Source organism: Mauremys reevesii, linkage group 5 (genome assembly GCF_016161935.1).
Source record: "Mauremys reevesii isolate NIE-2019 linkage group 5, ASM1616193v1, whole genome shotgun sequence".
In the NCBI taxonomy this organism is placed as follows: domain Eukaryota; kingdom Metazoa; phylum Chordata; order Testudines; family Geoemydidae; genus Mauremys; species Mauremys reevesii.
The window spans coordinates 24,705,492-24,717,684 of record NC_052627.1 but is presented as its reverse complement, the minus strand read 5'-3'; the positions used below and the strand labels follow the sequence as shown (position 1 = coordinate 24,717,684).

The following is a 12,193-nucleotide window of genomic DNA, read 5'->3' as shown; positions in this document are numbered from 1 at the left end:
AATTTAATGTCATTAATGAGATATTAAGGCACTACTGGATCTCTGTGCCTACCCAGAGCGGGAGGGCGTTATGAACACTCTGCTGTTAGGAGGGAAGACTCCCCTTTGGCCAAAACTCAGCTAATAGAACACCAAGGAAACTAAACAACAATCCAATAACAATATTAGGAAGGGCAGGAATGAACAACAAACTGGTGGAGGGGAAAAAAAGAACCTGCTTTTTCCAGCAAAACTTCACCCTTTTCTAATACTGACCAAAGCTTTTCTGAACATTGTGAGATCATTTATCTTTACTCCTCATTACTTTTCATTTGCATTCATCTCTGTCTTTCCAAATTCTGGGTGGGAATGGAACATGAAATGATGACATTCAGAAAGAACAGTTACTTGTACTATTTCCAACCTACTAAGAAACACTAGAAACCTTAAGAGAAACCTGTCCTCGGAATTATTTCCCAATTTCCAGCACCAGACACTGACACCTTAATACTATGGTGGTAGGGGCACCATAAATACCTCATATACAATAGCTCAATCTTGCAGATTCAAGCAGGGCCGCCCAGAGGATTCAGGGGGCCTGGGGCAAAGCAATTTCAGGGGCCCCTTCCATAAGAGAAAGTTGCAATACTATAGAATACTATATTCTCGTGGGGGCCCCAGCAGGGCCCGGGGCAAATTACCCCATTTGCCCCCCCCCCCCCCGGGCGGCCCTGGATTCAAGAACTCTAATAAGACTCCAAACTTTGGAGTGCTTGTCTGAATTCAACTCCTAATCTTGTGGAGTTCACCCCTGACTAATTTAGGAGTTGTTATTAAGTTACAACAGTAAATAAATGTTGAAGTTTAGACTTAAATTCCATCTTAAATGTGTCCAATAATGTTATTGAAAAGCTCACCAAAACCTAGATGTCCTAAAGTAATGCAGTGATTTTTCACAGCACCAGAGAAAGCTTTTAGCCTTTTAAGGATTTAGAGTAGACTCGAATATTACTGTAATGTAGTTTATTTATTTAATACACTACTACCAGGCCGCACATTTAAATGGCCCGATTCTTGGTGTGAATGAGCAATTACTCTGTTGAAATCAGTAGGTCAGATTCTTCAGAAGTGCAAATCAGCCTTAAAGCTGATTTAACTGGCCAATGGATGTTTACTTCTGCAGAGAAGTGGGGGGCTATTGCAATAAATTAAACATATGTTTATACTTAAAGAATTCTGCTAGCTGCTATTTCCAGGCATGAAAACCTGATGATCCCACTCAACTACATGGATCTATTATCACTGCTCATTAGCAGCCTGTGTCTAGAAGCTTTCCTATCTGACATCTTCCCTGCTACCTTTGCCCTACACAGCTGATAGAGACGGAGAATCTTGGTTAAGACCAACACATATACATTCATCTCAGTTGGTGATTTACAGGCAGGTTTCATTACTTATTAGCCCAACACCACTTTAATAACTTTAAAAGCACTTAAAGGATGAAGCCCAAATCTGTGATTTCTTCCTTTCCATCCCCAAAGAATTTAAATTTAGCTGCTGCCAATGCCTATGCTGGGATCCTGCCGTAGTGAAGATAATCCTACTTAACTCAAACTGGGAGACAGAGAGAAAATGCCTCTCAGGGTTCTATGGGGCAAGGAACCCTAGGCTCAGCAATCAGCAACAGGCTGGCCAGCATGTTCAAAAGCCTCATCCTGTGTCTTGATGTGCTTCTTCTGTAAAGTGATTTTTGGCTTGCTCCTGTTATATGCATTTTAATATTGGAAGAGGGTCTAGGAATAAAACTCAGCAGCTGACGAAGGGATAATATGTTGTTGGCAGCTTGAAAAACGTCTGAGCCTTTCCTGTTTTTATACTCTTCAGGCAATCTTTCCTGGTACCAAAATACCAGCTGGTGTTATGAAGAAAAGCGACGTGGGTGGCTACCAGTGTGGTGCTACTGCCACGGAGGAGGGACTCCCTGCAGAACTGAAAGGAATGGAAATCTACCAAGAGTTCCCGTCTAAACTCATGTTCATCTGGCACCTACTGTATCCTCTAGTGAAAAGGTTGGATCAATTTGTGGATAAGATTTCTGCCATCCAAACAGAAGGCCAGGATGTTTAATAACTGTGGATGTAGAGGACAGATTGAAAAGCTAACAAAAAAAGCCTTCTAAACCCTGAAATTCCCATCTTTACAGTGTAAATTGCAGTTCAGGAAACTAACAGCAGAACAAGTGACTAAGGCCAGTCTGCAAGTTTAACCTCTGCAATTACTGAACATCTTCTAAGCTTTCCCAAGTGTATGTGTAGGTTAGATTGCTTTTTCATGGAAGAAAATCTCTGTTTCTTGGCCAAGTTATTCCTTTTTGTTTCATCAATTAGATATGTACTGTATATGCTGTGCAATCTGGAAAGTAAAGTGAAAATTAATTACTTGTTCTGATTCAAATGTACCCATCCTGTAAGTCATGTAGGTTTATGAAAAATTCTTGAAATTTGAAAACTGCTTTGTAAAAAATAATTAACTTAGAATTTTCTTTTTGGGGGGAGGGGAGGAAGATAGATTTCCTTTCTCTTATGGATGGATTCCCAGGCATTCAATTATACTTTCTCCTTTGCCTCACTAGACCCCAATCGGCATTTGTACTATACCAAGGGAGACATCATCTTCTCACAGTCAGTTAATCCAGATGGGAGCCAGTCTCTGGGGAAGGAGGATTTTCTCTGGGGTTTCATAGATTCATTCATCCTTTATCTCCTCACAACAAGTATGTCGTATGCACTGTATCTAAATATACTGTCCCATTAATACAGTGCCATCACTTGAAAAGCTAGGTAGTAACCCATTAGTTCAGGCTCCTGCCAGGACTGCGTGGCACTTACCTTCAATATGAGGGTAACTTCAAGCAAATCCACTAGCATTTTAATGCTAGTGATTTTTAAATGACTAACACACACAACTCTGAACACACTGTAAACACTCTGACTATGACCTAGGACTAGATTTTCAAGCAGAGGTGACAAAATGTACTTGTGAAATATTTGCAAATGCATAAATGTATCAAACATTCTGTACGTGTTTGATAAATGCAACACAGCCACCAATTTATTTGAAATTTGGCCCATAATTTATAAAGTGGTTAACAAGTCTGGACCACACTGAGGGGCATATGGAAAAACACTGGGTGACAGAATTATGAGGTTATAATGACACTTTTAAAGTGACAGCTCTACTGCATATAGCCACATATACATGGACACATTTATAGGTTTAATAATAACAGAAAAATAAACAAACTGATTAACTGTTAGTGGAATGAAGACAACTGAGATAATGACATGGATTTGTTTGTAGGTAATGTGTCCAGCAGATAGAGTAGCTTGAGGACAATACCCAGTATATCTTAGTTCCACCTTCAAAGGCATCAGGAAAGAAGGGAGATTGGTTTACGTGCCAATATGCCATGAGACTGTTATTTTGTGAGTATTTTGACTGCACAGCTTCGGTGCCGATACGTTTATTCCTCTTATGCTCTTAGCCTACAAATGAGTCAGTTATTACAGAAGAATTTCAATCTATGCTGAGGACCTGGCGTAAATTTGAACAGCCATAACAATAATAAACAACACCACATAGCATTTTAACAGTGCTACTTTTGTTCAAAACAGTTTTACTGACAGAGTTTTGCTCTAAATGTTGAATCGATAGATATTGGTGTACAGTTAATTAAGAGAAAATAGCAATAAAAAAGAACGTCACAGGTAATGGTTTCCTGCTACTAGGGATATGCCAGGAGGAAGATAAGTATGACAGAGTAAATTATTAAGCAATAGTACACTTCAGGCAGTGCATTTGTAGAAGATTATAGCACACCTTGGACGTTAATAAAAGAGACACGACTGAAGGCTTTGTGGCTTTAACCCTCCAAGAAATGCTATAATCGCCTAAAAGTGCCAGTGCTTGGAGTCTTATTGATCTTATAAAATGGAATTTAAATAGGGAAAACAGTAAGATTTGGTCATTTAGAGGGCATCAGGAACATAACTGATCATTACTGACACCCCTGACAGCAAGTCAGAAAGCTCCAATTGTGACTAGAGTTCTAACCTAATCAGAACTAAAAGCCATAAACACGGCAAATCTGTGAAGCTTCCAGATCATTTATTTCATAACACTGTTATAAGCAATAGCATTAAGACCTTCTTTGGATATTTTTTAAAACGTATGTCATGGCTACAGGGTGAGCTGTGCACCTTGAGTGCACCTCTCAGCAAAAATAGGGGTAGAAGGGATAATAAAGGTGAAGGCAGCAGAAATAGGGAGCACCAATGGGAGTCCAGAGAGGGGAGCGTACCCAGCATGGAAGGGAAAATGTGAGGAGTGGGGAGAGAAGGCAGAGACAAAGGGTCCTGGAGTAGAGAGGCCAGGGTTAGGGCTCTGCTTTTATGTCATGTCCCCTGAGCTCTGTAACTCCTGAATTCTGCTGCAAGTAGGTTTCCAATGCTACAGAGGAAATTGTGAACACACACAAAATAACCCACAACAGCAACTAAAAACGCCCATTTTTACTGAATTAAACATTAACCCATTAAAATATTTCCATTCATATGAGGTTTTGTGATAGATCATGTGAGTCTTCTGCCACTTGGTAGTTTCCCTTGAATATGAGCAAGTCAAAAAGAATGAATTCAAAAATCATGAAGCTAAAGTTCACCGTAAATTTGAAATTCTCCACAATCTGAATCTATTCATTTCCTCCATTTTTAGTCAGGCCATGCTGTGTAAGGCAAATCCACAGGTAATAAAGTGCTTACAGAGAGAAGGGTGATGTTACAAATTGTCATGCCTGGCTGAACTGCACAAAGCTATGAACTGATCATCATTTATTTTTAGTGTAACTCAACCCCTGCCACTAGTTGGCCAAGAGCACTAAATTATTTCTCCCTCTGACACATCACATTATACTGTGGTGAGGTAATGAATTTTATTAGAGATCAAGTACAATGGATATATGTAGTGGTAAGGTATTTCAATACACTGGATGCGGATTTGCTGTTCAATAACTGGAAACATAAAAATGGTCTGCATCAGTGTTGTGTGAATGGTTCAAGTTTAAAACCAAACTAACTCACCAATGAAGCCTCTCATGCATAGATGAGTTGGAAAGATTTTGACTCAATTTATATTGTTTTTTGTTTTTGCTTTAATCTTTGTGGCTCTTTCTGTCAGGGGTTCAGGAGAAATGAGCAAGAGACAAAACCCATATAGCAGCCCCATAATCCACATAGTAGGAGTGTTCTGCCTCTTGATGTACCATACTATACACCTCTCTATTCCTGGTAGAATAGGTGCATTGTCCATTCACTCCTGGAACCATTTAGTTTCCACTTATGGTTTCTTTCAACAAACAGGGCACAGCATAACATGTTTCATAAGCCCAGAGGCCTACTAACAGGCTGTTTAACCTCATTAGCCCACAAAAGATGGAGGTGTTAGAGCACAACACACAAGGGAATTAGATCTTCCTGTTAAAAGACTGTAAAAATGGCATTGTGGGATTCACACCATCTATTGAAAAACAGGTTCCATCCAAAAGGTGCAGTTCATGCCTGGGCTGTGGGCAGCATGTTACTTGGGAAAAACTTAAAGGCCAATGTTAAGAGCTGAGCTTGAGTGGCTAAGGTGACAGAGGGGATCTTGCGTCTCAATGAGTCCAGTCAAATTTGCTCAGTAAACAAGAGTTGTTTTTCTTAACTGACACCTCTGCAAATTCAAGGTGGGATCTGAAAGTCAAACTGGTTCTTTCTGTGTCATGTGTTAGCTCGTGCATCATGACCAGCAAAAAATGTTCTGAATGCTAAATTATGCCTTCAGTTACACTTGTGTAACTCATTAAAAGTGATAAGAGTTGCACATTTTGCTTCACTGTCTGTCTTTCAGGAAACACTTAAAAAACCTAAACTTTTGCCACTAAAGATCAAATTAATTCACAGTCACAGTTCAACCATCAGACTTATCCATTTGACTCTAGTGTAGGGTAAGAACATGTTTATTTTCACCCGTGTTTTTGAGCTTGTGAAAGTGCAAAGGTTAAAACTGACAAATGGGATTTGAAAAGCACATCAGCAAGCTAAACTTAACATAAAATACAAATTATCACAACAGACCATAGCTATTGTATAAACGGCACAGGTTTTAGCTAGTTTAGAATTAACTAGGGAAAGTAGTTCCTTCTGTTCTAATCTAAATAGAGTACACAGTTTGTTAAAGCATAACATCTATTTTTATTCTAAAGGCCTGTTTTTCATTTAAACCTGTGGTTAAGCCTGGAATCAGTCTCTGTGCTCAGGTATCTTTAGTTTACTTAAAACATGAAAAAAGAAGCCAGGACTCATAGACTCATAGACTTTAAGGTCAGAAGGGACCATTATGATCATCTAGTCTGACCTCCTGCACAATGCAGACCACAGAATCTCACCCACCCACTCCTGTAACAAACCCCTAACCTATGTCTGAGTTATTGAAGTACTCAAATTGTGGTTTGAAGACCTCAAGCTGCAGAGAATCCTCCAGCAAGTGACCCGTGCCCCATGCTGCAGAGGAAGGTGAAAACATGTTTGGTTGGCCGAAGCAAAAAATACAGTGCTTCCAAAATTCATGCAGTTTTGTTTCTTTCAGTGCAGGACATACAAATATTTGTGTCTGTATGTTTTGATAATAGAAATGAGTACCTTGTCATGTTTTAAATCAGCAGCCAAAGGACTTCTTAAGTGAACATGACAGTATTTAAAATGTCCTATGCTACCTTGGTTAAGATGTGTCAATCACAATTAGCAGCAACAGATTTGCTATTCTAAAACAAATAAATCCTGCAGCTTCCTTGCTGCATGAAAAGTGGCTGACGAGTGACTGCAGAAGGCAAACCTACCACTATAGCCAGTTAATCTGTCAATGGAAATTACTTTCATAATTTCCTGTATTCACCAGGGTTGGTAAACAATAGAACTTCAGCTAATACAGTTTTTGTTACATACAAATTGAATGTGAAATACTGGATGACATTATAAATCAATCTCCTCTTGCTACTGCACTGGAATCCTGAGGCCCTCTGAGTCTTCATGATTAAATCAATCTGTAAACGTCACATATTTTTCTATCAACCCTATTAAATTCATGTCTTTTTCTCTTCTACCAAATTAAGGGGTGTCCTTCCACCTACTATTTGAAGGAGACATGTCTTCCTTGACTCTACACACGCAACAGAAACAAAAGGAACATTCACACTTCTCACAGAGGATTGTGAGAAGTGTGTGCTGAAAATCCACATGGTGGGGTAAACTCTCTCTTTTCAAGTAAAAGCCTCTCTCAGCTTTCCAAGCTTGTGGGCTTCCTCTGCATGCCTCCCCCACTAGTTTTTGTGCTATCAGCCATCATGTCCCTCCTGTGCCTTTTATTCGTACTGAGTAACTCCTCACACACCTCATCCTATCAGCAAAAGTCGTGCTTGTGAATCTCCTGAGGAAATGTCCTTTCTTCACTCTTTCCAACAACTCTGCCCATCTGTCATCTGGACTATTTTGTTTCTGTCTCGTTCATTTGTGGCTCTCACACTCCATTCTCCGTGCTCCCTTCCAGGGCTCATTCTTTCCCCCTCCTGCCCTTTTATATTGGTTTAATATGGCTCATGAGAGTGGCTGGGAATTTTTTCTTTATCTGCTTACTGAGCACCAAACAGAGGGTCATGGCCTCAAAAAGAGCTATGACCCTAAACCAAGTCATTACAATGGGGAGCATAGACTTATGTGGAAGGGCTAAAGTGGACCATTCAGATAATTCACGCACTTGAAGTGGATAATTAAACAAACTTTGCCTCTTTGAAATGTTTAATATGCAGCTTTAGGGGATCACAGGGAATTAAGGATGTTAGGGATGGGGTACAGGTGGTAGGGTCAATATCAAGCAATAATCCCATGGATACACACCATCCATTGAAAAATGGGTTCCAACTGAAAGGTGCAATTGATGCCTGGGCTATGGGCAGCACGTTATTCGGGAAAAACTTCAGTGCCAATGTCAAGACCTGAGCTTGAGTGGTTAAGGTGGCGGAGGGGATCTTGTGTCTCAGTGAGTCCTTATCAAATTTGCTCAGTAAATAGTTGTTATTTTTCTTAACTGTCAACTCTGCAAACTCAAGCTGGAATCTGAAAGTCAAACTGGGTTCTTTCTGTATCATGGGGTATCTCATGCACCATGACCATCTGGACAACTACCAAAGGGAAGAATAATGCAATTTCTAAAATATTCCATTTCATAATACCAAAGTCAATGGAAGGCACTTTATATATAGAATTTCATCCAGGTTCAAGCTTAAATCCATGAGCTACGTGGGAGCTTTGAGACTGCAGCAGTGATGGTTGTCTATACAGCAGATGCTCCATGGATTAGCAGACATGTGCATCTATTGTGCCTGTACTGACCCATGAAAGACTGCACGTACAAATGCTAAAGGCTATTGTTCCACTTGTCCAACTATTTTTAGTTTTCTGAGTCTTCTACATTCCTTTCCAGAGCCAGTATTTGATTTGGTTTTCTGATTCTGGTTTGTAGTAGTGTTAACCTCTAATTTCTATGTCAGAATATTAAGACATAGCAGCACAAAGTTTATCTATTAAGTCTGGGTCAGCAGTCTGCGATTCTTCAGGGATATCTGACTAAACTTCTGCCCAAGGGGCACGGGTTTGAAGAAACAGAGTATAAATGACACTGAGGAGTAACCTTAGTCAATCAGAATTCTAGAAGAGACAGAGAAAGTATCCAATAAGATCAAAAACGCCTTGGTGAGACTAAAGAAGTCACAGAAATATTGAGATGAGTCAGCAGTAGACATAGTAATAGGACCCTAGTGCACAGGTGAAGATTCTAAATTTAGACCCAAAGCTACCATCAAAGATTTTCTGTCTGATTTGGCATCAGAATTTATTATGAACATTATTTATGAGTAACCTGCTAGTAAAAGATTAGAATTACTCTGCTCTGAGAGTTGTGGTGACAGATGTTGCCTTTTATGGAATTAGACAAACACAAAGTAAAACAGCCTGGTTTGTAGCGATTCTGAGCTTTTCACCACACATACAGAAGACTTCTGCATGTCAAAGGCTTAGACCTCATGGATGCTTTTAAGCCACCCAGAGATAGAGGAGTCATAAGAATCCATGGTAGCTGGAATAGCACGTATACTTTCCTCTGTGCTCAAGATGAATTTTGCTTCTTACCTTGCTGCACAAAGGATCCATAAACGAACCACATGGAGTTGTACAGTGTTGTAGAAGTCATTGATCCCATCTGCAGGCGTGGTGGGTTGAGCCAGTTCAAAAGGTAGACCAGTAGTCCTACCAGAAGCACAGTGCCAGCTATGCAGGCCCACAGGGAGAGGTCAAATGGTGCCAAACAGGCGAACATGTCCACTGTCTTCTCAGCCTTTCGAAGCAGCACACCCACTGAGTAGTCCATGTAACGGGTTGTGAAATCTACCACATTTTCCCGATCAGGGGTAATGGTTAAAGCAGAAATCCCTATGTCGGCTCTCTAAGAAAGAGAGAAGAGAATTCATTAACATGAGCAACAGGAAAAAAAATCTTGGCTCTAATTTGCTTAATAGCACTTAAACTTTTCATGGAAAAATTGATGCCAAGGCCAATGTCTTAAGTATGCTGTAAGTAAATATGAAAATGCTCCTAATTAGATGAACAGAATAGCTGCACATGAATCTTACATTTCTTTGACCAAACCTTGGCTGGCTAAACTCAGGAACATCAGTTTTCCAGCATTATTAGTGTCCAAAAAATCAAGAAAAATATTTCAAATACAAATAATAGCTGGAGGAAATCTGCTTCTGGTCATTTTTCTTGGCATGGCTTATCAGGGACATCATTGTCATAGAGACAACAGGTAGACCTTGTGTATAGTATTCCTACTCAGAAGACATTAGTTTGTTGACAGAATCCACATGATACCTAGAATTCTGATGACCCAAGGAACATGACAAAGGGCCACTGCATGTCATTACATTTCATTTGTCCTGGGTTTTTTGGTTGCATATTAACTGTAGAATAATCTATGTGGTTCCTTCAATACTGAAGTTTTTCTAGCACTTGAAAACTGAGCTACTGTACCATATGGTTACCTGTCCTGCAGGTGTCATAGAATGGCTTGGTTTCACAGACATCAATGTAATTTAAAACAATGCATTTAAGAGCTGAAGGGGATTAATAAAATTCCTTGATCTTATCATCCCAATTCTCAGCTTGTCTCTGAAACATTAGGTCCCTAGAGACAACAGTCACAACTACAGCAGGTGCTATTTTACTTACTTTTCACACATGCAATTATAAATGCAGTGAAAATAGAAGAGGTACTTCAAGCAGAAACATTAACACTGTTTTTAAAAGAAATTCAAATATTGAATAAAAAGACTGTAAACTCTAGATTTTTTTTCCATATGGAAAGGAACATTTAACATACTTAAAGTTGTTACTGGTTTGATGTAATTAGCTTCTACTGTGATTAAAGCTGTATGAGGTCCTTTCTAGGAAACAAAAAAGGTATCAATACTGGAAAGGATCAGCAAATCAATTAATGAATTGACTCTCTTGAGTTTCTTTCATCTATGTCCAAACAAGGCGGGAATTACTGATACCCAAATATTGAGATGTATGTGAAATCTTAAGTGACATAGAATGGGAATGAAACTGTGATAAATAAAAAGTAGGCAAGGATTAGGATCCAGTTTGAAAATCCCAACTAAAAATCCCACATTTTCTGTCAATATTTTCTGCTACGCATAGTACAGTCACACTATTAATCACAATAAGCTTTAGACAGGGCTTGATGTACGTAGTACAAAAGTTAATATTGATGTCTGAACTTAAACTTCAATAATCTTCTACAGTTGTGTGAGTGGGAGGGTGTGTGGAAGGGGTAGTGTTGAGGTAGTCGGGCAAAAAACTAATTTCAAATATTCATTTGCATAAAAGTCATAGGCCAAAGCTTCAGCAGGCTAAACCAAGAGAGCTCTACTGACTTAAATGGAGCTTCATTGACTTACACCAGCAGAGAATTTGGCCTCATGAATTCACGTTGATTGTATTCATATCCCTTTCTTTTAATTTTCAGTGAATGATTATTTGATGTTTTTTGATTCACAGGCAGCAAAAGTCTCAGGAATATTTGTGCAGATTCATCAGAGTGAAGGTTTGCACAAGACTCAGTCATGTAACTTGAGAGTCACTTTGATTTCCTTCCGCTTCTTTATAAAAGTATTCAATCACTCAGGTGAAGAGCTTAAAGAAAACCATACGACTCTGATGACCTATCATACTCCAGAATAATCAGAGCTGAGAACACCTTGCAAATGACCCACTCTGAAATGTTTTCTACATAAAGCGTACATCAATTTTGAATAATTAACAACTTGTAAAAGTCAAAGTCAGTTCACAAATAATTAATTAACAAAGACAAGACTAAATGTAATTTTTTTGTATGTTTGATTCAAGTCTGGTGTTGAGTATGATTTCGTGGTTAGAGTGTGACCCTAGGAGTCTCAAGTTCTTCTAATCTCTAGTCTGAGCTGTTGCTGGTTAATTTTAGGTCAGTTATTTAACCAACTGTAATTGTTATTAAAATATTTCCCTACCTCGCAAGAATACAGTGAGGTATAATTAATTTAACATTTTTAAATGTTTTTATATTCTTGGATGAAAAGCAATATAGTTTGGAGAGTGCAAAGAATTCATTTAAAAACAGGAGATTACTGCAATATTGACTAACTGCAATCATGACTAAAGTATTTTTAAATAAACAGGTTTTCACAAGAGGTGTGTTGAAATGTGTTGTATGGAAGAGCACAGTATCATGTCATTTGTGGAGATTTTGCTTATATTTTACCTCCTTGGAATTAATTGTTCCAAATTTCCACTGCATTACTACTCCAGTACGGTTACCAGAGAGCTATGACAGAGGATCACCGTTGTTCTGATGGAAGTATTCTATTTCCTTTGTGATATTACAGAAGTCATTGCGATACAATTATGTCTACTGATAAGGCAGTGGTAGTAAAGTGGTAAAAGGAATGGTGAAAGATAAATCCTGTCTTTTCAGTGCTATTGTGTTCAGGGCTGGCTTCAGCTTTTTTGCCGCCCAAAGCGGCGAA

The 12,193-nt window shown here is 39.0% G+C and overlaps 1 protein-coding gene across 11 annotated transcripts in view; it reads right to left on the bottom strand.

Moving 5' to 3' along the window:
• The window catches only part of GRID2 (glutamate ionotropic receptor delta type subunit 2), a 1,020,962-nt gene that overhangs the window by 172,247 nt on the left and 836,522 nt on the right, over nucleotides 1–12,193 (bottom strand). For all 11 annotated transcript variants that reach the window (XM_039542696.1, XM_039542702.1, XM_039542703.1 and 8 more), the window contains one exon: nucleotides 9,258–9,570. In XM_039542696.1, coding sequence (XP_039398630.1) covers nucleotides 9,258–9,570 — 313 coding nt within the window. The remainder of the gene's footprint in view (nucleotides 1–9,257; nucleotides 9,571–12,193) is intronic.